A 25246-nucleotide genomic window follows, 5' to 3' on the forward strand; every position below is an offset into this window, starting at 1 on the left:
CCCTCAATGCAGCCATTTTCATGACTGTACAGAGTTTCTTTGAATAATTCTGCACAGTTAGCTGTGTTCTCTGGCTTTCGGGGAGCATTGAGTTTTGACAACTATTGCTTAACAACACATATTTTGTTTTAGAATCCTTCCTAACTGTTACAATAAGTTTTCCCAGTTGCTTTTTATTTTATGGGATACAGCTTTGGGGTCTGACATCATCAATGAGGCTGTGACACAGGGGATGGAGCAATGCTATCCCATGTTGGTGAGTACTAGGTCCAGTATGTTTGATCCTCTGCTTGGAATGAGCACTATCTGGTCAAGAGGGTTTATGTTGATAAAGCCCAAGAAATGTTGTGCATGTCAGTTAGAGGCAGTGTACATTTCCTAATCTATAGAGGAGTAGTTAAAGTCTCCCAAGAATAAGGTATTTGGTTAGATGGTGAGACCCTGTAGTAGACCTAGGTAAGAGTTGCAAGCTTCATCGGTCATAAAGGATGACCTGTAGTTGGCCAGGACATGGTAAGGAACCTTGTCTATGGAGACTTGGATGTGGATGATCTCAAGGGCATCATCCTGTTTAACAAACTGGATATGTACTTGTTGCTAACATAGATTCAAACACCTCCATCTTTAGCTCCTCTCTGTACTGCTGTTGGCCTAAATGTGCAGAATGCACTGTAGCCTTGTAATGCCAGAGTACTTTCTGTATCTTTATACCAAGCCTCAGTAACAGCACAGATATCTAAATTCTCCAGATTGAGGAAAGCTTGTAGGGTGTGGAGTTTCTTGTTTTGGCTCCTAGCATTATGCAGTAATGCGTTAAGGTTGCTTTGAGTTTTTTTTTTTTTCTTTGCTATGCTGGTATTCTTGTCATGTTGACATTGCTGAAAAAGGCTCTAAGGGAGTGGATAAAGATCTAGTCAATATCCGAAAGCCCAGAGGGGAAAGGTTCAGACCATCCTTAACAAAACAACATGGTCTGTTAACCATGTATATTGTAGCATCATCCTTGATGAAAGTAGAATGGTGCTCAATGCAAGACATGTACCTGGCTGTCATACTTATTCAGAGACATCCACAATGTCTCTTTTCATATAGTCCAGTGACATACATCTCAGGTTATTTACACACTCATGGACTATGATAGAATCAGATTGGTAACTGTGGTGCAGTACCTTGAGTGTGTGATATTGCAGATCCTTGCTCCAGATGGGCAACTAACTGTTATCTTCACTTTGTCCAGCCTCATGACAGGTTCATGTGTGTGTTGTACCATAGAATTCCCTATGACAAGAGTACTAGGTAAAGCGTTTGCTTGCCTTATGGGCTTTTATCTTGGGGGGATCATTGTGGGTAGGTTTGTGTGTGGTGTTAGGTGTTGCTTTTTGTGCATGCTATAGTGATTGCTGAGGATACGTGTTGCTGTTTGATGGCTTTGGAGGTCTTTGAGGTTTGGGAAAGTTTCTTTTAAATGCCTCAGCATAATAAACTCTATGTGTGTGGTGAGACTTATGTGTGTAGGATGTAGTGTGTATGTATTCTTGACAATCTTGTTTGTAAGCTGGAGTTTTGCTTCCAAGGAAGTTATGCATGTACAACTCGTGCACACTGTGTCACTTTCTTTAAGGATTAAAAGGTTGAATACATGAGACAAATGCTTACATTGCCTCAGGATGGCCACATATGCCAAGATGGACACAGAGACATTAGAAATTTGCATATCCATGTTGTCAGGATCTGTATTAGGGTTGGGCTAATATGGTTTAGGGACCTGATTTTACAGGGGTCACCTGAGTGGTGTCTAGGGTTAAGGTTAGATGTTAGACATTGCTATGATTTGGTATTAGTTCTGTTCAACGTGCTAACTACCTGCCATAAGCTTAGCTTCACACAAAGCCCTTCCATGTTACAGGTTAAAATCTTAAATACCAGCTTTATAGGTAAATGCCTCCAAGTTTAAAAGCATCACAGGAAAGGGTTCGTGGGTGGGAAAAAATTCAGGAGCAAGATAATAAAAATGCAATAAATGAGAGCCCACTCATTAATGATTTAAATACCTAAGCACAGCACAGAAACCACTTGAAAATATTATACTATAACGTACTGCAACTATAAAATGCCTTTAATTAATACCTTCAACTTCAGATACAGAACAAACACAACAGAAAATACACAAAACTGATTTAAATATATACACACACACACACACACACACACACACACACACACACACACACACACACACACACACACGTTGTAGGGGAATGCCAACTCTTGAACATAAGTTCTTGAGAAATACAAATGAAATAAATAAAAGTGGGAAATGGTACAGAAATAACTTGTGCAATTCTCTTTAAATAACAAAAGTAGCACATAAATGAAAAAGGGGTAGGCTGAGAAGCAAAAAATGGAAACGGGACAAAGTCACTGCAAGTGTACATCAAATAGAAAGGGAATATATAAAACAGAAAGATGCCATTCAGATTAACTGGTGAAATAGCTCTCAGGAAATTTAGAAGTGGGCAGTCTTTATAAATTACTATGGCTTGAAGCTGCAGTCCCTTCTGAAGTTGTTATTCTTTCCCACTGAAGGAGGTGCAAAGCTGCAGAATGTTCATCTCCCAAGTTATTTATTTACTTCATGCCCAGGGCTGGTACAGGACTCATTTAAGTCACAACCCAAGCCAAGTGGAAAATATAGTTAGAAGAAAAGGCAGGTTTACATAAAACAAACTCTTGTACAGCATTAGTAATCTGCAGCAATCTAATATCAGTTTACATAATGCAAAAAACAGATCCACAGTAATCAGGCATTGACTAGAACAGGATCCAGGAAACGACATATAAGAGACCAAGAGTAGTCAGTCACAACTGTAATACTTGTTATAGGAGAAATTACTATTTACATATGAATTTTTGAGTCAGTAAAATAAATCTTCCCACTGTTTTGAGTTACTTTTGTTAGCCAAATAAACAAAACACACTACACACATTATTTCTGTACCATTTCCTACTTTTATTTATTCCATTTGCATTTATTAGGAACTTGCTTTCTTGAGAAAGCATGTCCCTACAACTGTTATGATAACTGCATTCATATTACATAGCACAAAGATGTATGTTTTTAGATGGAAAAGCTGACTATGAATTTTCCTGATAAGCATAAGATCGTGCCAGCAAAGTTTAACAACTGAATTGCACTAGTCTGTTCTGTGATTGACCTAGTACATTACTGGTGGTTTTAAAGACTAAGTGTTAGCAGTATGACAGAAGGGTAAGGGCAAGTTTATATACAGAGGTCACATGCACACACGCATACACACACATATACAAACACACAGACACTGACATACACACACACACACACACATACAAACACACCAACAGACACACAAACACACAGACACACATACAAACACACAGACAGAGACACACACAGAGACACACACACACACACACACACACACACACACACACACACACACACACACACACACACACAGCAAATCTACTTTATTATCTATTAGAAAAGTTAGGAACGTACATAAGAAAGCCCTTTGGCTTAGAAAGCAGTATAAAATAGTTTCATACCTCACAATTTTATGTTACTATATTCTTTGAGAGTTTAGACTCTTTCTTTTTTAATTTCTCCATATCTTTTGGGTTTCTAGTACCTTGACAGGAATGGACCCCATTTCTAAGTCAAAGTATGATTAAAGTTCATGAAATCAGTATTGTTTCAATTTTTGATGTTAGCCTGAAATGCTTTTCGCAGTACCCGCAATGTGCCCAGTAATGACTCCTGCAATTCATATGGAGTTACATGCATCAGTAACATATCTAAGTATGATTGTAAATAGGCTACTTCTACTACCATTATCTGATCTTATTAATACACAGTGATTAACTAGATATATATGAACTGAAAATCTTCCACAATGAGAAGTTTCTTACACTGTTTTAAATCCTTTTTTCTAAGACCCGTTGCTGCTACTACTACTACTGGAAATGTCTGGGTATCTTTCTTCCACATTGCCCTCTCATGACACACAAACTCTCCATGCAGGCTAAGTAAAATCATTTAAGATCATCCAATACACTTTGGAATCAGTGGATTGCTTAAGTCACCCAGCCGACTACATTACTCACTGCATCTCGAATGTTGCTTTATATGTATATTGGGCCATCTGAAGCATAGCAGGAGCAATCTGTGTAGCAGAGTATTTTTAATTAAAATCCATCTTCTCCGTGAAGGTTCTTCACTGCTTATGGGCCCTATGAACGCAAACTACACACTGGGTGCTTCAATTAAACTGCTCTGCCCTTAATTAATGATAAATTCAAATGCTGCTTTCATGTGCTTCCCAAATGCAAAGGAGAAAGATGAGCTAAGTGATGAGTTTCCAGAGGTTGAGAAAGCAACTGTGTGTTACCTTCAAGTAACAGTCTAATACATAGAGTGTCACATTAATTGGACATATAATAGCAGAGCGGTCTGAACTTCCCTGGCCTTTCTTAGTAATACGCCCACACTTCTGACAGTCTGCCTCTACACAAAATGACTGTCAGTTCAACAAATGTACTATTGAGTTTTACATGCCTACTCAGTCATGACAAAAGATCTACAAGCAATGTTAAGGATAAAGATTTCTTGTTTGTGTCACAGAGTATGGCTGCAGCAAAATCAAAGTATGAATCATATGAGCCACAACTAAATCCTGTACAATATCTCACAAATTACACTGATACAGCAAGCTGCAGCAGTTCATTTTAAGAAATCAGCTCAAAATTAAATTAGCTCAATATTAAGAGATTATAGTTCAAGGGTTCCACAAATGCATGACTAATGCCTATATGTCTGTGCCATCACTAGCTGACAGTTGGTACTGAGGATTGCGGCTCTGAGATGTTAACAAGCTGCTTCCTGTAGCCCAGGAAGCAGGGTTTGATTCCTTCCCAAGTCTACTTACTGTGTGACTATAATTAAGTCATTTAACCAGAAGTGTTCCCAGATCGCCCCTGAAAAGCGACACTTGTGTGCAGTGAGTTTACCTAGTTAACAAATGTATAATATAAAAAAAAAAAAAAAAACTTTCTGTCTAATCTGGGGCAACAGCCCTTCACATTGCTTCATCCTGACACTGCAATGCAGCATTTCGGTGGTGCTGTTTGCCTAAACTGCCATCCTTAAGATGACATGATGTTAAGTCAGGACCATCTGCCTAAGATAGGTGGTGGCTTATGTTAATGTTGGGTAACACATTGCACTTACTGAGAGGAGCAGGGTAATTTCTACAGTATCTTGGCCACATTTAAGTATGAATAAATGTCACCACAGGTCTCATCTTAAAATAAGCCATTAGCCTAATAAGACTAATCCATTCCACAAAAGCAATACAAAATAATTCATACAGTTACAAAAAATGCAGCTACCACTCAAACTGTGAATTTCTCTATTTTAAATACACTATGTTACTGAGATAAATACAACATCCCAAATGAATGTTCACTTCCTTTAAGACATGAAAGTGATTTTTTCCACAGCAAAACCCAGCCAACTAGGTAGCAACACAGCAAGTGTCACAAAAAAAAAAAATGGCAGCACTGTCATGTACACATACGCATAAGTATGTCATGCTACTGCTACTGTCAGAAGGAGGCGATTCCAACAGGAGCATCAGGACATCCATTACAATGACAAAACTATCGAAACCTTCCATCACAGACAGAAAGTAAACCTTTCAACCTTACACAACTAAATAATATGGAGGCTGTAATGGAATGCTGGAAGAATGTATTACAGCAGACACATCATGCTAACTTGTTTAAACAGCTTGTATTTTTCACTTGACTATATATGTACTAAACCTCAGGCACAAAAAAAAGAAAAAAATACATTCTTGAGGTAAATATCTCTGTGTGTTTATACTCTCATCCAAGCAGATTAAGATACATAGAGGGTTTAACAAGATGAATGTGAACAGGCTACGTTTAAGAGCAGATGGAACTAGTGTTCACATTAAAGTATTCAAAGAGGAATGAAACATATCATCAGGCAGTCAGATAGGAAATTCATCACATGGAAGCCTGCACCCCAGTTCTTCTGGCAATATTCTTCCAAAATCAAGAACCTCATTTAGTTTCTCACTACTCTGACAGCATAAATGCAAACATACATTTAGGACACAGATGGACACAATTTGTAACAGAAACTACAAGCTGCCACATAGCAGATGTCATCACTGTGGCACCAATATTTCAAATTTTCTGGTATGTCTCATCATTCTATCTCTTTTACTGTTTTTCAGTCTATGTGGGTCAAGTGGTGTCAATCACAATCAAACTCTGACACAGGAAAAATAAGTTCCCAAACTAAGGTCGGGTGGCACGATGCCAGGGTAATCCCATGGGCTAAGCTTGTAAAGGCTCCAGGGCCATTAGCCTAGTACACACCTATGAACCCCTGCACGTTAATGGCCCATAGCCATTTATACTTCAAAACCCCAGTCACTAATAAGATCAGTACCCAGTATCCAAAGACCTTTCCTGTGTATCATATTCCCTTTCTCACACTTAAGGGAAAAATTGCTTTCATTCTCCTGAAAAGGTCTACAGACTAGCTACATTGTATACTAGGCTGCTAAAACTGTTACAAAACTCAGAATTCCGTTTTCTTTCACTGTTTGAGTTAATAGGAAGCTAGTTTTTCAAAAGTGGAGTATACAGAAATCTTAGTGCTAATAAAATGGCACTAACTGAGATGTCAGCATGGGCATAGTAAAGAATTGGCAAAAAGTAAGCTTTCAAAGAAGAAAATGATATGCATGTAGTCTCTTTAAATTTCACAAATAAAACAACATTAGCTTTAAAGAAACTGCTCAATACTACACTGAAACTAAGGGGCATGTAAGTAAGGATAGAAATGTGGCATAAATGCTCTACTCCTGTTACAGAAATGTTTATTTTCACTTAAGATCTAGTGTAGAACAATAAATTCACATTGAAAGAGGCTGGCTCAATAAAAATCTTTAATACGGTAAAGCACATGTCCTCAAATGTGTATTGATAATTTAAATATGAGCGAATACTAGCTTCTACCTTAAGGCTGCAGTCGGTTTGCTTACAAGTTCAAACTGTAATAAAGTGCACATTTCAAGAGGCTGTCCCTAGCAATATGTGAGCAATTACAATTTAAAAGTCTATTAAAATAAAAACAATTTCACAGAGTCTGTGAAAGCATATGAAATAATGAACTGTGTAGCAATGCTGGTAGTGTAGACTCCTAGCTGTTCCCTGTTAGCATTGTCAACAATCAGTACCTATCACATACCAATGTGAATAAAGCTGCTACTTTGGTCATTACGCATTCACTATCTAACTGTTGACATCTACCTACAGAAGTTTTTTATTAAGAAAATGGATTTAGCTAGCCAACTGAAAGTTATGCAATATGTCTAAACACACCACAGATGATCCATGTCTAGGAAGGTACTCAGATGGGTCTATATCAGTCCGTTGAAACGCCTGACGATCGAACACCAGATGTTCGAACTCTGAAGTTCGAACATTGATTATCCCGAAGCCACAGAATACCGAATTCTTTCCCAGGGATTATCAGGACTGTGGTGTGAAGTTACGGGTCAGGTTCAGGTAAGTGTGCGATTGTGTGGACATTAGGGTTAGGGTGCGGGTTAGATGGGTTAGGGCGCAGGTGAGGTGGGTGTGCGATAGTGACAGACTTTAGAGTTAGGGCGGGATAGGTGGGTTAGGGGGTGGGTCAGGTGAGTGTGCAATAGTGATGGACCTTAGGGTTAGGGTTTGGGTTAAGGTAAGTGGATAGATAGTAGTGTATGTACAGTTTAGTGTAGGGTTAGATGTAGGATTTTAAGTGTTTGTGTGTGGATTGCTGTTTTTGTGGTGTGCTTGTCTTGTGTGTGTGTTTCTTGGAACAGCAATTTTTTTTCCCTGGGAAAAAAAACGCTGTTCTAAGACTTCGATGTTTTTGTACTTCGTGGTTAGAAGTTTGAACATATGGTGTTCGAACTTCAGCCATTTTGGTGAATTGATATAGACCCACTCTGATTACTAACATACCCAGCTAGGAAGATTGGCTGCTAAAACCGATGAACTTGCAGTTATCTTGAAAAAGTTTTAAGAGAAAAAAATTAAAACTGATATCTTTATCTGGTACCACTGCACATCTGCTTCCCTGGGAAGGTTATAAGGGAATGAAATCGCAGTGCCAAAATGGCCCACATATTAGGATGGCCATAATGAAGACATCCCTGACACATGCTTTGAAGGAAATACATATGTAGCAGCAGTCAACAAGTGGAGGGCAGTCCATTCTCAGGTCTACTATGTGGCATCTAGATGGCTCAAACTAGACAGTGTGACAACCGAATGATGGAAGAACAGACGGTGAGGAGCAGAGGATGACTAAAGCTCCTCTGAAATGGAGATGGTGGGACAAGCAGTCAAGATAAGGAACAAGTCCATTACAAAAATGAGTAAATATACTTGCATTCCTTTTAGACTGGCAGCATTCTTGTCTTCAAAATATGCTCTCCTCTTGTACTCCTATTAAATACTTCCACACCTCTGGTGTACCCACTGCCTCCTGTTTTTTCTGTTTCTTCTATAATGTATATGTAGAGGTCCTTTATTCTCTGCTTATCAAAATGTTCTTTGACCCAGCACTGTATGGGGGGGGCTTCATGAATAAGCAGTGCTGTGTGAAGTGTTACTTTACACACTGTGGGGAGTTTTTTTAACTTTCAAAATTGCATGGGATGGGGCTAATGTGCTTAGATATATATTTACAATGAATATATATTCTTGTTGCAAAAACATTTAGTATTCCATGAACCTTGGAAAGTTACAAATAACACCCAGTCATGTTAGGTAGCACTTTGCACAGTGCTGTTCACTTATGAATATCCCTATATTGGACAACACCTGGGTTACCACCATCCTGCAATATAAAAGTGAGGTTAGTATTTCAAGTGGTATATTAATAGGTTAATAAAGTGGCTACACCACATTCATTTTTACGTTAAAAGTAATCTGACCAACAGCAATAAAAGTGAACAAAATCCAACTTTGCTAAATTCTGTGTGTTACATGCACTCACTGGTCACACTACATGGCAATGTCCATAACTAATCTGCAATTACTGCTAACAATAAGTTACACTACAAAGAACTGCATATATTCTAACATTTGGTGTAGATGCTACTGTATTTTTAAGGAAAGTGACTTTTGCCACCAAATGTTAAAAGATATCTGCTCAGAAACTTTCCTCTACCTGATGATTGCTACTATAGATTTTATTGTTTCTTGGGTGGGTGGGTAATGAGCATTCATGTTATTTTAAGTAACCAGTTTTACCTAATAACCCTGTAACACTGAAATGCATCTGCTATTACTTCACAAATGTAACTGATAAGCTAAACATTTTATGGGCTTATGTATACTCCATTTATCCCCTGCCTTTTTTTGCACTGTTCCATATTTGCCATAATTTCATGATGGATTTTCAACTATCAGTCAATTAAATGTTAAACAACACTATGTATAATGTATTTACCTACTTATCAAGACTGGGAGAATAAAGATAACTGTTAATTTACTTGTTTCTTATCTTATTTTTAAAAATCATTTTATAGCACAGCTGAATGCTTCGCCAGGATTTCAGTCTCAAATACCAGGCATTAGTAGAAAAGAAATTCACCATCTTCCAGTGGTGTACTCTGACAAGAAACTGGAAAAGCAGATTATCCCAAATAGGGAACAGTTCTGCACAGTTGGTGGACAGGAGACAGAAAAACAATAATGTCTTTGTCTCTAGCAGCAATGAGAATAGCTATCATCTGTGACTTTAGATGTTAGAAAGATCACAAGTCTGTAGATTCAAAAATTACCAATACTAAGCAAAAGGGGAAGAGAAAGGTTTAATCACACTTTAGGGGCAATAAGGATGTTATCTATTTTATCAGCAAATTTGATCCCAGGTTCATAAGTAGTTACTAGGCATATGGTCAAAGAGACCACTGAGGGGCCTACTCTGGTTTCCTGAATCCCTCTGAGCACTGTCTAGTTATATGACTTGCTCTCTGTGATTCGCTATCTGGTTTATAGTGGGTGGAACCAAACAGAAAAACTCAGAAAAGTTGAAGGATGGAAGATAACAGATACAACAGTTCTAGGAGGCTGACCATGGTGCTGTTTGCCAATGTTAAACATTCATTATTAAGCTTTGTAGGACTAATGCATATTTGTGTGAAGCAAGTTGGGGTATTTTACCATGTGCTGGTATGAAACAGAGATAGAATAAATTACTATGGTAATTATTTTTTATTATAACCATATATCTGAAGTGCACACAGTCAACAAAGTGGTTATAGCTGATGGGTATGGGGCTGTCTACAGATAATGACTGATTCTGGTGTCATTTGATTAAGATAAACAGACATTAATTTGTTCTTGCATGACTGGTTTGTGAGAAGTAAGTCTGTGCATAAAACTGACTTAAGCCTGTTATTTTATCAGTTTTATAGTCAATGGAGATGTTGGACCTAGGGTTAATCCAGTAGTCTACTTCTATTTTAGTATGTTTCTTGACTCAATTAAAGCTATTAATTAATACATTATTTTGTTTTAACACACAGTGTAGAAAAGTTGGACAACTACCTGCAAAAAAAAATGTAGATGGCCCACGGGTAAGATTGATGAATAATAGGTACTACGAAGAATATGTAGGGTCCCAAAAAGGAGAAATGAAAAGAACACAAAGCTGACTGAAGAGAAATATAAGCATGGTTCAGGAAGAAGGAAAGACCATACAGGAGATGGAAGTGTTTATACTGTACAGTAAAGCAAAGAAACAGTCTTAAGCAGAAACCATGAGGAAGATGCAAGAAAAAGGTTAGTAAACTAATTTGGGGACAGAAAGGAAAATAGTCAGGAGATAGAAGAGGTGGGAGTTCATCAGATACATTTCTAAGATAAATAACAATGGATATGTCTGGGTCTATCTGGCCATAAACAGCACAAAGACAACACTGGACGGCTTTTCCTTTCAGTACTCACAAATAAAAAAGGAAAGGAGAGTGCCTTTATTGGAGGAAAGAAAAGTGGAACAGGCAGATAACTGGCATGAATGAGATGAACAAGAGACAGGAAAATGGTAGAAAGAAGTTGACAATGCTGCTACAGAACAAAACCCAGGGCACTGATGGATTTTCTGCAAGAATAATTACGAGTCTGGTAGAAGCCCTAGGTCTCCATGATGGAGAGTTTCAACATGTCCCTAACCAATTCCAAAGTCTCTTCAAATGCAGATTAAGAGGATCACATTATATAAAAGCAAGTAAAGCCATGGTGAGGGTTCTGGAAAAAGGCTGATGTGTTTCTTTTAGGATAATAACACTCTAAATTCGCCCTAGGTGTGTGTGTGTGTGTGTGTGTGTGTGTGTGTGTGTGTGTGTGTGTGTGCCTTCTGTGGAAGGTTGGGCGCCGGGCTGGCAACTCATCACTGTAAAACTCCACTACCAATCATGATCCGCTGTGGCGACCCCTAACCAGGAAAAGCCGAAAGAAGAAGAATGTCTGTTCCATTAACTAGCATCATTTTGTGGATAAAGAAAGATAACAACGTAAACCTCAAGCAGGTACTGAGAGAAAGGTGGGAATGCTTCTTGTTAGATAATAATGTCTGTTTCTTAAACTAGCATGACTATGTGTATAAAACGTGAGGCCAGTCAAATCTCCTGCATTTCTTTCACTGCATTAAGAGGCTGTTTGGACTTCAGCAAAACCTGAGATTTTGTTTATCAGAGGAGGCTCTGTAGCTAGTTAGCTAGGTTAATGACAAAAACTCGGGAGGTGGGTAAGTCTATGGTTGGAGCTGGAAATACAAAGGGCAGTGGTCTGAGGAAGACTGTCCAAGACCACAGCACTCAAAAGTTGTGCATCACGGGGGCCAATCTTCAACCAATGATCTTTAACATATTTGTTTAAGATGTAGCAGTGCCATAGTAAACAAGTTGAAACTTTCTACAGATAACAAAAAGAGATGAAACTGTGAAGCTGTGAATTACCAAGAGAAAAGCCTTGTACATGTACTGAAGAAGTAACAGGAAAATTACATGTGGGTGGAGTCATAGCTTTTTGGCATTAGCTGCTCTGTTCCTGTTAGGAGACATTTGCTTAAAACAGAGCTGTGCGTTTTTAAGATCTTAATTCTGAAATGTCAGCTACTTAAGATGTCACTGTGGAAAAGTGTGCTTAACATTTTAAATTCATTTTGGGAAGTGAATTTTCCATTTCACTGTAAAAAAACTTCACTTAAATGTCAGGAAGTGTCTCCACTGTATTATACTTGCAACAACACCAAGCACACACATACCAGAGATGTGACTTGGCAGGAGCAATGGGGGCATAACATCTCTGGGTGCAAGGTGTTAGGGAGGGCACAACTGGCAAGTGCCTACTGGGCGATAGTACAGCAGTGGCATTCAGAAGCAAATTTTAACACTGCATTTGTGGTTAAGACTGAGGCTGAAGCACTTCAGCAGTTTGTGTATAGTATTCAGCAGTTTGTGTATAGTATTCGGCAGTTTGTGTACAGTATTCGGCAGTTTGTGTATAGTATTCGGCAGTTTGTGTACAGTATTCGGCAGTTTGTGTACAGTATTCGGCAGTTTGTGTACAGTATTCAACAGTTTGTGTATAGTATTCAGCAGTTTGTGTATAGTATTCAGCAGTTTGTGTATAGTATTCAGCAGTTTGCTGCATTATTCAAATGTGATTTTTTTTTATTCACAACTTGGAAAGGACCTTTCTTCTCTGTTTTCAGCTGCACCAGATCGGGGAGTTATAGTGCCAGAACATATACACACAGACACACACACACACACACATATACAACCTACTGTAGCCAATTACTTTTTATTTATTTATTTATTTATTTATTTTTCAATAATAAGTCTTTATTCTTTTCCAAATGTTAATACAATACCACAACATATTTACAATATATACATGAATGCTTCCAACAGTTACATAAAGTCATTATACATTAATATAAACTTCTAGATGGGTATTAAATGAAGAGAAAATAAAAATCTAGTATCAATATAAGGCTTATCTATACCAAGCTCCATATTTAGTATGTACTTCCTGGAGAAAAGTGGATTGGAACCTTAAGCTAACACAATATTAAAGATTTGCTCCCATATTTTTGTGTTATTTATACTTTTCTTATGATCTTTAATTAGTAATTTATGCGCTAAAATATGTTTTATCGCTACACTCTTAAAGTTTTCCCATGAAGTCTGGGATGGATTCAGCCAATTTGTAGCTATATACAGCTTTATTAACAGGAAAATATTTATGAGTATGATCCTTTGGGATCTATCCAAATTAATCGGAGGAATATGAAGAATCATAAACTCCCAAGAAAGTGTAGACTGTTGATAACCCATTTTTTGTAATTGAATTTTTAAAGAATTCCAAAGTTTGAAAATACATTTACAACTCCAGAACATGTGTAAAAGGTCAGCCGTTTGATCTATACAATATGGGCATTTAGGTGAGTTTTTAGAGTTGAATTTATATAGAGTGAGACGAGTGTAATAGCATTATTAAATATCATCAACTGAGTAAATAATAACTTTTGAAGAGATACTGATTTTAAGGTTAAATTAATTGCTTTCACTATTTTATTATCTTCAATCGTTAACAATTTCTCCTTCCAGTATTTGGATAAAAGTATTTGGTTATTATATTTCACATCTTTTATCAAATTATATGAAGCCGTTATATATTTACAGTCCTGCGTAAGAGTTTGCCATAAGTTTAGGCAAATGTTTAAGTCTTCTTCTTTAATTTTAAAATTACTATTACTAAAATAACTTATTGATAAATCCTTTAGCTGTCTCATTATAATTAAATACGAGTTAGGGAGATTCATCTCTCTTAGCATGTCGTGTATTGAGATACCAAGGAAGGGATATAAATCAAGTATGGTTAAATCACTTATAAGTGGGAATTTTTTAAGATCTATCAGCTGATTACCAATATTCAAATTCGGGTTCTTATGAAATGGTTGAAAAATCATCATATATTGTAAGAGATTTAGTGAGTTAAACAAACTTTGTATTGATATTATATATACTCTGATATGTTCCATCAGAGCATACATTTTAAGGGCATCTTTATTTAAAAAGGGTAATGCCTTACAATTAATACCCAGTCCAGCAACATGTTTATGATTCAGAATCAACCACTTGGGTGACCATTTAGGACTAGACCTATCAAAGTTAACCACTCTTAGAATTCTATTAGCATTTATTATTAAATATTATGCTTCAAAATTCGGTAATTCTAAACCACCCCTGTTTTTCTGAGTCATCAGTTTATCATAGGATATTCCTAGTTTTTCTAGGTTCCCATACAAATCTACCTAATTCCGTATGAAGTTGTTTGAAGAATTTCCTAGAAATTTGGACTTGAGTAGCTCTAAAGATATATAATATTTTGGGAAGTATGTTCATTTTAATAATTGAGGTCTTTGCCATTATTGGTAATTTCAAATTATTCCATCTTTTTAAATCAGACACTATATGCTCCCAAAGTAACTTAACATTATTCACATAAAAGTCTCTGTTGTCTGTTGAAAAAACAATAACCAAATATTTTATTTTTTCTTCGGATTTTACCTGACCTACCAATGGTAAAAGTGAAAAGGGTGTAGGCGTCTTTAAAGGAAATAACTTAGTTTTTCTAAAATTTATTTTGTAATTGGCTATTTTTGCAAAGTCATCCACTGCCTTTAGTATTTTCTTGGTATCTGAAACAGGTGTCGTACAGTAAATATTTAGATCATCCGCAAAAGCAGCCATAGAAATTTTCATACCATATATTATTGGGGCATTGTGATAGATGTTTTGTTTGATATGTAGAAATAATGGTTCTAAATATAGATTGAATAATATAGGAGATAACGGACATCCTTGACGGGTTCCATTCTTAATTTGTATTCTTTTTGAGAGATTTTTATTAATAACTAGATTTGTATAGGGATTATTATATAGTTTTTTTAATGTTAAAATAAAGTCATGAGGTATATTAAAATATGATAAAATATCAAACAAAAATTCTAAATTAACTCTATCAAAAGCTTTTTGCACGTCGATTATAAGTGCATAAGCATTAAAATTTCTGTGAGTGGCATAAGAAATCAGTGTATGAAGTGATAACGTATTATCTGTAGTTTGTCTGCCATTTAGAAAACCAGCTTGTTCCTCTGATATTATCAGGTTAGTTACCTTCTTCAATCTATTAGCCAAAATCGATGTCATTATTTTCATGTCTATATTCAAAAGTGAAATAGGTCTATAGTTATCCGGATTTTGCAAATCAGCATTCTCTTTCGGTATAAGAATAGTTTTCGAAGCATTAAAGTGCGGGTCATTAATGTTATTGTTAATTATATAGTTAAATACATGTGGAAGTATTTTCCCCAATGTATCACTAAAAGTTTTGTAAAATTCCGTGGTCAAACCATCCGGTCCTGGAGCTTTATATGATTTCAGATTCTTAATTGTATCTGTTATCTCCTCTGAGGAAATTGGTTTGACTAAGTTCATATGAAACTCATCACCAATTTTCGGAAATATAATCTTCTGCAAAAAGTCATTATTACTCTTATTTATAATTAATTCCTGATGTTCACCATAGACTTGAGAAAATATTAATTCAAAAGCATTAATAATGTCTTCAGTATTGGTGTATGTTGTATTGTTAAAGTGTATTTCAGAAATTTGAGAAGGTATTTTCGATTGATTAATGATACGCGCTAGTGCTTTTGAAGGGGTCTGTATATGATTAGCGTATTTTACCAGCATTTTCTGTTCATAAAATGATAATTTACTATTTTGTAGTAAAAAAAAGGTCCTTCTGACATTTTAATAACTCCGTTTCAGTTTGTTTACTATAATTTCCAATTAAATCCTGATCCAGTAATTTAATTTTAGTTTACAATTTTTGTATGTCTCTCGAATGTATTTTCTTATAATAAGTAGCCTTTTGAAGAAAAATTCCTCTTATTTGTGCTTTGGTCGTTGCCCATTCTATGTCAGACGGATGTCGGTGTTTAGAAAGATTAGCTAATAGTTGATTCAAGGTCTCTTGAACTTCTTTTGTTATATCTTCTTTATTTAATATATATGGATTTAAGGATCAATTATAACCTCTAAGACGTATATTATGACTAGTGTCCTTATTGAAAGTTAATGTAATCCTAGAATGATCCGACAAATGTCTAGCTTGTGTGGATACATAGGGATCAAAAGACATTAGTACGTCTGAAATTAGAAAAAAAATCGATCCTGGACCACATTTTATGACAACTTGAATAAAATGTAAAGTTATTTGCATTCATTTGATTATTTGTGTATTTAAATGGATCATATAGTTTAAAATCTGTTTTGAGTTCCTGTAGTGCTATCACTGCTTGGTTATTAAAGGACCTGTATGAACTTGATTTGCCTAATGTGGGGTCTTGGTATGTGTTCCAATCACCTCCTATTATTATATAGTAATTATTATATTGATTCAGGATAAAATAGAGTGATGTTATAAAAAGTTGTTGATTAGTACATGGGGCATATATATTGAGAAGTATAACTGATTTATCATAAAGTTTAGATGAAAGAATCACATAACACCATCTTCCCTCTTTGTCTATTTTAAAATCTAGAATTTTCTCTTGATATTGGTTTTTAATAATGATCACCACCCCTGCACTATTAGTTGTCCCTTCCGAAGCTACCACCTCTCTAATCCATTTCTTATTCTTAAGGACAGTCCATTGATCATTGGTCAAATGGGTTTCTTGTAATAAAATAAAACATGCCTTTGACTGGAGAAATAAATGAAAAAAATAATTTCCTTTTTTCAAGTTCTGGAGCCCTTTAGTATTCCATGAGTCTACTATCCACATACTAAGATTTTTAAATCTTTTAAGTATATTTTAAAATTAAGAGACGATACTAAATTCCAATGTATTAGCACAGCATATAATATCTGGAAGCAATCTTGATGTCCCATCCCTAACCAGTGCCTATCCACTATTCCCCTGGACCAGGACATACATAGGTTTTTTACACAGTTAAAACTTTTATGGGTACACAGCCTTACTAAACATCTATTCTTTATCTTACTAAATAAAATACCAAAAACATGCAAAAAAACTATAAATACTACATCTAACTCTACAAAGCCTAACCAAAACATTCCCTAATAAACACTGATAACTATCCACAGCTCTTGAACACATTATTTAGTTAACATAAATTAAAAAGTTAACTAAAATTTATTTTGTAATTGGCTATTTTTGCAAAGTCATCCACTGCCTTTAGTATTTTCTTGTTATCTGAAACAGGTGTCGTACAGTAAATATTTAGATCATCTGCAAAAGCAGCCATAAAAATTTTCATACCATATATTATTGGGGCATTGTGATAGATGTTTTGTTTGATATGTAGAAATAATGGTTCTAAATATAGATTGAATAATATAGGAGATAACGGACATCCTTGACGGGTTCCATTCTTAATTTGTATTCTTTTTGAGAGATTTTTATTAATAACTAGATTTGTATAGGGATTATTATATAGTTTTTTTAATGTTAAAATAAAGTCATGAGGTATATTAAAATATGATAAAATATCAAACAAAAATTCTAAATTAACTCTATCAAAAGCTTTTTGCACGTCGATTATAAGTGCATAAGTATTAAAATTTCTGTGAGTGGCATAAGAAATCAGTGTATGAAGTGATAACGTATTATCTGTAGTTTGTCTGCCATTTAGAAAACCAGCTTGTTCCTCTGATATTATCAGGTTAGTTACCTTCAATCTATTAGCCAAAATCGATGTCATTATTTTCATGTCTATATTCAAAAGTGAAATAGGTCTATAGTTATCCGGATTTTGCAAATCAGCATTCTCTTTCGGTATAAGAATAGTTTTCGAAGCATTAAAGTGCGGGTCATTAATGTTATTGTTAATTATATAGTTAAATACATGTGGAAGTATTTTCCCCAATGTATCACTAAAAGTTTTGTAAAATTCCGTGGTCAAACCATCTGGTCCTGGAGCTTTATATGATTTCAAATTCTTAATTGTATCTGTTATCTCCTCTGAGGAAATTGGTTTGACTAAGTTCATATGAAACTCATCACCAATTTTCGGAAATATAATCTTCTGCAAAAAGTCATTATTACTCTTATTTATAATTAATTCCTGATGTTCACCATAGACTTGAGAAAATATTAATTCAAAAGCATTAATAATGTCTTCAGTATTGGTGTATGTTGTATTGTTAAAGTGTATTTCAGAAATTTGAGAAGGTATTTTTGATTGATTAATGATACGCGCTAGTGCTTTTGAAGGGGTCTGTATATTATTAGCGTATTTTACCAGCATTTTCTGTTCATAAAATGATAATTTACTATTTTGTAGTAAAAAAAAGGTCCTTCTGACATTTTAATAACTCCGTTTCAGTTTGTTTACTATAATTTCCAATTAAATCCTGATCCAGTAATTTAATTTTAGTTTCCAACTTTTGTATGTCTCTCGAATGTATTTTCTTATAATAAGTAGCCTTTTGAAGAAAAATTCCTCTTATTTGTGCTTTGGTCGTTACCCATTCTATGTCAGACGGATGTCGGTGTTTAGAAAGATTAGCTAATAGTTGATTCAAGGTCTCTTGAACTTCTTTTGTTATATCTTCTTTATTTAATATATATGGATTTAAGGACCAATTATAACCTCTAAGACGTATATTATGACTAGTGTCCTTATTGAAAGTTAATGTAATCCTAGAATGATCCGACAAATGTCTAGCTTGTGTGGATACATAGGGATCAAAAGACATTAGTACGTCTGAAATTCGAAAAAAAAATCGATCCTGGACCACATTTTATGACAACTTGAATAAAATGTAAAGTTATTTGCATTCATTTGATTATTTGTGTATTTAAATGGATCATATAGTTTAAAATCTGTTTTGAGTTCCTGTAGTGCTATCACTGCTTGGTTATTAAAGGACCTGTATGAACTTGATTTGTCTAATGTGGGGTCTTGGTATGTGTTCCAATCACCTCCTATTATTATATAGTAATTATTATATTGATTCAGGATAAAATAGAGTGATGTTATAAAAAGTTGTTGATTAGTACATGGGGCATATATATTGAGAAGTATAACTGATTTATCATAAAGTTTAGATGAAAGAATCACATAACACCATCTTCCCTCTTTGTCTATTTTAAAATCTAGAATTTTCTCTTGATATTGGTTTTTAATAATGATCGCCACCCCTGCACTATTAGTTGTCCCTTCCGAAGCTACCACCTCTCTAATCCATTTCTTATTCTTAAGGACAGTCCATTGATCATTGGTCAAATGGGTTTCTTGTAATAAAATAAAACATGCCTTTGACTGGAGAAATAAATGAAAAAATAATTTCCTTTTTCAAGTTCTGGAGCCCTTTAGTATTCCATGAGTCTACTATCCACATACTAAGATTTTTAAATCTTTTAAGTATATTTTAAAATTAAGAGACGATACTAAATTCCAATGTATTAGTACAGCATATAATATCTGGAAGCAATCTTGATGTCCCATCCCTAACCAGTGCCTATCCACTATTCCCCTGGACCAGGACATACATAGGTTTTTTACACAGTTAAAACTTTTATGGGTACACAGCCTTACTAAACATCTATTCTTTATCTTACTAAATAAAATACCAAAAACATGCAAAAAAACTATAAATACTACATCTAACTCTACAAAGCCTAACCAAAACATTCCCTAATAAACACTGATAACTATCCACAGCTCTTGAACACATTATTTAGTTAACATAAATGATCTTCACAACATTTAAAATGACTATTCTACCTCTCTAATAGTTCACATATAATATTAGTTATATTAATTGGTTGTATTACCCTAAAATAGCTAACTATCTTATTTAAATCTAAGCTAAACAGATATATGACAGTGCCCCTATTAAACAATAATATTATTGGTTTCAGGATAATTCACTATATATTATGTTATCTAGGAAAGAGAAAAAACAAATATTTAACCTATAAATATAGCATTAGCTCTGACTTTGTTTATCTAATCTAGCTTATTTAACATTATAATGACAATAACATGGGTGAATACAAATAGCATTAACTATGCTTACTGGGTACTATACTTGAATATATAGAATGATAACTAACTAACAGAGTTCCCCAAACAGTCAGAACCACATGCCAGTATAAAAGAAGATAGCCTTCACTTTCCTAGAAATGCCAGGATATAATATCTTCTGGTCTTTTAATCCACTAACTATCCCAACACTAAATCCCCTTTGTATCTAAGCATTTGCAGTATAAAACACATCATTAAGACAGGAAAATAAATATTACAGTATACTACCATGTTATTAGTACAACCACATTCAGGAAAAGCTACCTAAGAAAATAGCATAATTGTGATAAAGTTATCCTACTTCTACCATTCAGTTAAATAACACATTTTAACCAGTATATTATTAGTTCAGTTTTAATCCTACCTGAATGGATTTACAGTTCCCTTTAAAGAAATAAAAGCTGTAACATACATTAAATGTCCACGGACACTCGTTTTACAGTCCAACTAGCTTCCCCTTCTTCCACAAAGATGTTTCTACTTCCTGGTCATGTAATCCTGTCTTCGAATTCGCGACGGGGGAACCATTACACGGACGGACTTCCGGATGTGCCACCTCGAAAGCGGACCCTCAGCAGCACCCAAAGGACTTCCTGTTACCTCGCGAAGGGATACAGTTCGTAGAAGCCATAAAAGTTCGGGAAATCTTCGTGGACGAGCTGGATCTGCAAAAAGAAACTAAGTAAATATTTACCAAGGGGCCTGGTGAAGAAAAAAGGACAAACAAAGGATTTTGGAGCCTCGAGACGTAGTAAGCATGGAATCCCAGTATCCACGTTGCTGTAAACAGACTGAATGGCCAAGTTAAGCTTCCAAAGCTGGAAGAGACTTAAAAATCTTCAGAAAGGAAATTTTGCTTCTTTTTTTGTAGATATGGAATATTTGGATCCATCAACTGTAAAAATTAATGTGTTAGGATATTTCATTTGAAATTTAATGTTCTTTTCAATGAGGAACTTACAGTATGGAGATAGTGCTTATCTGGCTTGTCTTATTTGCAATGGTAAATCCTGACCCATAGAAACTCTATTATTTTGCCACATGATATAACCTCCATTCTTTTTAACAGTTAGAATTATTTTGTTTACATCCTGTTGAGTATTTTGACGTAAACTGGTCTAGGAATGTTTGAGGCTTGTGTTTCTCTGAGAGCTCTATGGGCTCTTTCTATAACTATTTGCTTAGCAATGTCAGAGTCATTGAACAATATTTTGAATATTTGTATGATGGTAGAAAGTAAATCATTATATTGGATAGTTTCTGGAATTCCTCTAATAATTATGTTGTTCCTTCTGGATCTTGCCTCCAAGTCCAGAATTTTATTTTGCATAGACTGGATATCCATGTCATGAATGTCTGTTTTTTTGTAAGCAATGTTATTCTGTCCTCATTTTCGGATATTCTAGCTTCCGATTTATCCATCCTTTCAAGAATTTGACTGCATGTGGCACCAAAAGAAAGTACCTGGTTTGATAGTTCTTTCAAAGCTTCTTGAATGGGCAACAAAGCAGTTTTAATATCCTCCATGTTAGCCAGTTGATCCGGTTTATTTGTCATTCCAGCTTTTAAAAGTTCCTGCTGTTTTATAGTCTTCTGCCTTTTTATTGTTGAATCTTTTTCTGGTGACTGAAGTGCTGATAATTTGGTTTTAGTTGTTGTTGTTTCCATACTTTTTTTCCTCCTTTGACATTGTGAAGCAAAGCAAAACTCTAGTAAAACTAACTAGTAAATATCCACGATTACTAGTCAGGCAGTTCCTTTGTTTAATACTCTGTTCAGAGTCAGACAGACAATCAGCTCTAATCCTGTGAGTTTGATTAATTTCCTCCTGTTCTTTCACCTCTCAAGCAATCTTTAGTTGTAGTAGAATAGATATAGCCAACAATTAGTGTAAAAAATCTTGTAGTATATCCTCAGGGTTGATTTTTATTCCGAGTATCTGGAGAGCTGTAGATATGCAGTGTCTACAGAATGGCGGCCATCTTTGAATCCGTGTACTATAGCCAATTACTAAATTAGCTACAAATTTCTTATAAGGATTCTCTCAGAGGGTCCAAAATAACATTCAATTTGTGTGAGGACAGAGTTGCTGAAATATCATTGAATATGATACTTTTTTTTGGGGGGGGTTGTCTTTTACTTACTCACTATTCAGCTGCTTTTGGGGGGTTGTTTTTTTACTTACTCACTGTTCAGCTGCTCACAGGTGAGCATCTGTATGTGTATTCCAATGCAACGGTCCGTGTTATCTCTGAGGCCAGAGACAAGTGCTCCTTGCAAAAACAGATTTTTAAAAACACAACGTAGAATACAAGTATATTGTGAGTCGAGTGACTTGGCAACAAGTTACTGAAACTCGAGCAGTCCCTAAGTCAATCCCTTTGTGTGTGTCCTACTGATGAAAGCATCCACTGTGTTGCTATAAACAAAAAACATTTACTGTACAGCACAGATGAAGTGTGCCTTCCTCTCTCTTTCTCCACTCCGTTGAATACAACTAAAAAAGGTTTAATAAAAAAGTCAACAATTCAATTATTTGTAAATATTATAAAGCTCCTGCCATCAGTTCCCTGTCATTCACAAGGGCAGAATGTAATGGCTAATTCATACTGGATGCAACTGAAACATGCATTTACTTATTTTTTTTTACAGTGCATCTCAGTTCTTCATGAGCACAGCTATTCAATTAAACAGTAAATATGTTCCTCTGAGCCAAGTCTGTACACTACGGCATGTTCATCATAAGCAGGTAATCTATACAGAAAAAAAACTGAATTTATTAAATAACTAGACTAATTTATTCACATCTTAATGCATAACAGTACCTGGAAGTTCCTCATAGAGCTCATCATCAATTGGTCCATCAGAACTTACTACAGGGCGAGGATGGTCGACATCATCATACGTCTCTCCTTCATCATCATCTTCTGGAATAATGTCAGATGCCATATCTAATTAAGAAAAAAATTCAAGTTATTCAAATCCAGAATCATAAGTATTCCAGAAACTATAGCTAAAATTATATAATGTGAAACAGCTCATGACAGGGTCAGGGCAAGGCATGACCCCTGAGGGTAGAGAAGTTAAAATTCTAGGGAACAGCCCTGCTTTCTGGACAGAAGAACAGAGTAAAGCCATGTGATACTGCAACTTAATGGCAGTTTCAGAATAATGCCCACACTTTCCAGTTTGGATCATTCACGTACCTGTATAAATACACAATCCTACATTTTCCTCAAAAAGATGACCACTTCCAGTGAATCCACAGACCTGCTGCCTCAATCATAACTCAAATGACAACTACCAAAATGGTGTGCTTACTGGAATCAGATTAGAATAGAAAACTCAAGCTGTGAATGGCAAGAAAAAAATGCTGAGCAGTTTGGCTATTTAAAAGGCAATAAGAAGCATATAAAAGAGAATGATAAATTCTGCTACTTTCTGAACTACTCCTACTACAATCTGACTGACCAAAGATGGGTCTTAACCAGTTCCCCTGCTCTTTGAGATACCTGATATCAGACACACTTTGAAGTATTTTTATGCACTTCATTTAACATACCAGTATAAGTAGGTACAATGTCATTTCACTGTCAGCACTGAAAGGAAACCCTCTACTGTAAATGGAAACACTCACAACAGAAATATGCCTTTCTTAGAGCTTCTGTCAAAAAACAGGATGATTATTTTTATCTGCTGCATTTATACTTTAAGAAAGAATGTTCCACCTATTCAGTCTGTGGAGCTCATAGACTCCATCTTAGGATCATAGGAGATTACTAGGCTATCGACCCGGAAGTCATTTTAAGCCTAGTAGTTTCATCCCAAAGTAATATTATGAAAATGCTAGTCAATACCCAAAACTGCATTTAGTGATGTCTGCCCATGTCCAGGAGGGTTGTGGGCACTATTCCCTGTAAGAATTTATGGTGCCCCATCCACTTGTCCAGGTTCTTCTTAAACGGTGTCATAGAGGTGCTCTGTATCACATGAATTGGTAGCCTGTTCCAAAGATGCGTCAGTTGCTAGGATATAAATCTGCCTGTCCAGCATGTCCTATTTAAGTCAGCAAGTTCATTAGGTTTGGGTCTTGGATTGCTCTGCAGGCTAGGCATAAGGCTCCCCTAAGAAGTCTATGACACGGAGTATAGTAACAGGGAATTTAGTTGGTCTGTATAAGGCACATGCTGGCGCCCCTTGACCTTCTTTCCTAGCAACCTCTGAGGTCTCTACAGTTGCTGGTGATGGCTTCTATTAAAAGCAAACCACTAAATGTGACAGTTCTGTGATATCTTCCCCTTCATTTCACACAACAGTTTCCCCTAAGGGCATGCTAAATTACAAATAAAAGAATAAAAGTTTACACACCAGAGTGACATCATATTTAAGAAAACCTCCCAGAAATGCATAATGGCTGCAGTCAGTTACTGCTTGCTTAAATAGCCCCAAAAGCAATAACTGAATGCACATCAACCTAATATAATTCTTAGAATCAGTACTACTCAATGGGTTATGCAATTATCTGAATTCACCATTTCTTATTTTCTGGGAAAAATTACAAAAGTTTTGCTTACACTAAGCTGTTTCAAGATACCCCAGTGTTAAGACTGCTTTGTAGAGACAGGAATTATAATGCAGTAGCTAAGAGAAATGCTTTTGGAGTCCCATCCTCTATCCCAAACTTGTATCCTTTAGTGCACTACATGAAGAAAGCAAGCAACCTAACTTTTCCCTTACAAATCATGAAATATTACATAAACACAGATGTGTGTGTACATATATGTGCACAAACAAACTGATGATTACCTAACTGGTCATAGATGTAACTGAAATCATGATAATCACAATACTTACATGAATATTACAAAATGCAGAAGAAAGAAGATTTAAAAAATGAAAGCAAGCAAAACATCAATGGCAGACACTAACACGGCTCCAAGGTCTCAGACTTTATTATTTCGAGTACACCAGCA

General features: G+C 35.6%; 1 protein-coding gene across 3 annotated transcripts in view; it reads right to left on the reverse strand.

The window, feature by feature from the left end:
* The window catches only part of SKAP2 (src kinase associated phosphoprotein 2), a 1551387-nt gene that overhangs the window by 446363 nt on the left and 1079778 nt on the right, over positions 1–25246 (reverse strand). For all 3 annotated transcript variants that reach the window (XM_044066788.1, XM_044066787.1, XM_044066789.1), the window contains one exon: positions 23099–23224. In XM_044066788.1, coding sequence (XP_043922723.1) covers positions 23099–23224 — 126 coding nt within the window. The remainder of the gene's footprint in view (positions 1–23098; positions 23225–25246) is intronic.

The sequence above is a fragment of the Protopterus annectens genome, chromosome 3.part1 (assembly GCF_019279795.1).
Source record: "Protopterus annectens isolate FY-2018-M chromosome 3.part1, PAN1.0, whole genome shotgun sequence".
NCBI lineage: Eukaryota > Metazoa > Chordata > Ceratodontiformes > Protopteridae > Protopterus > Protopterus annectens.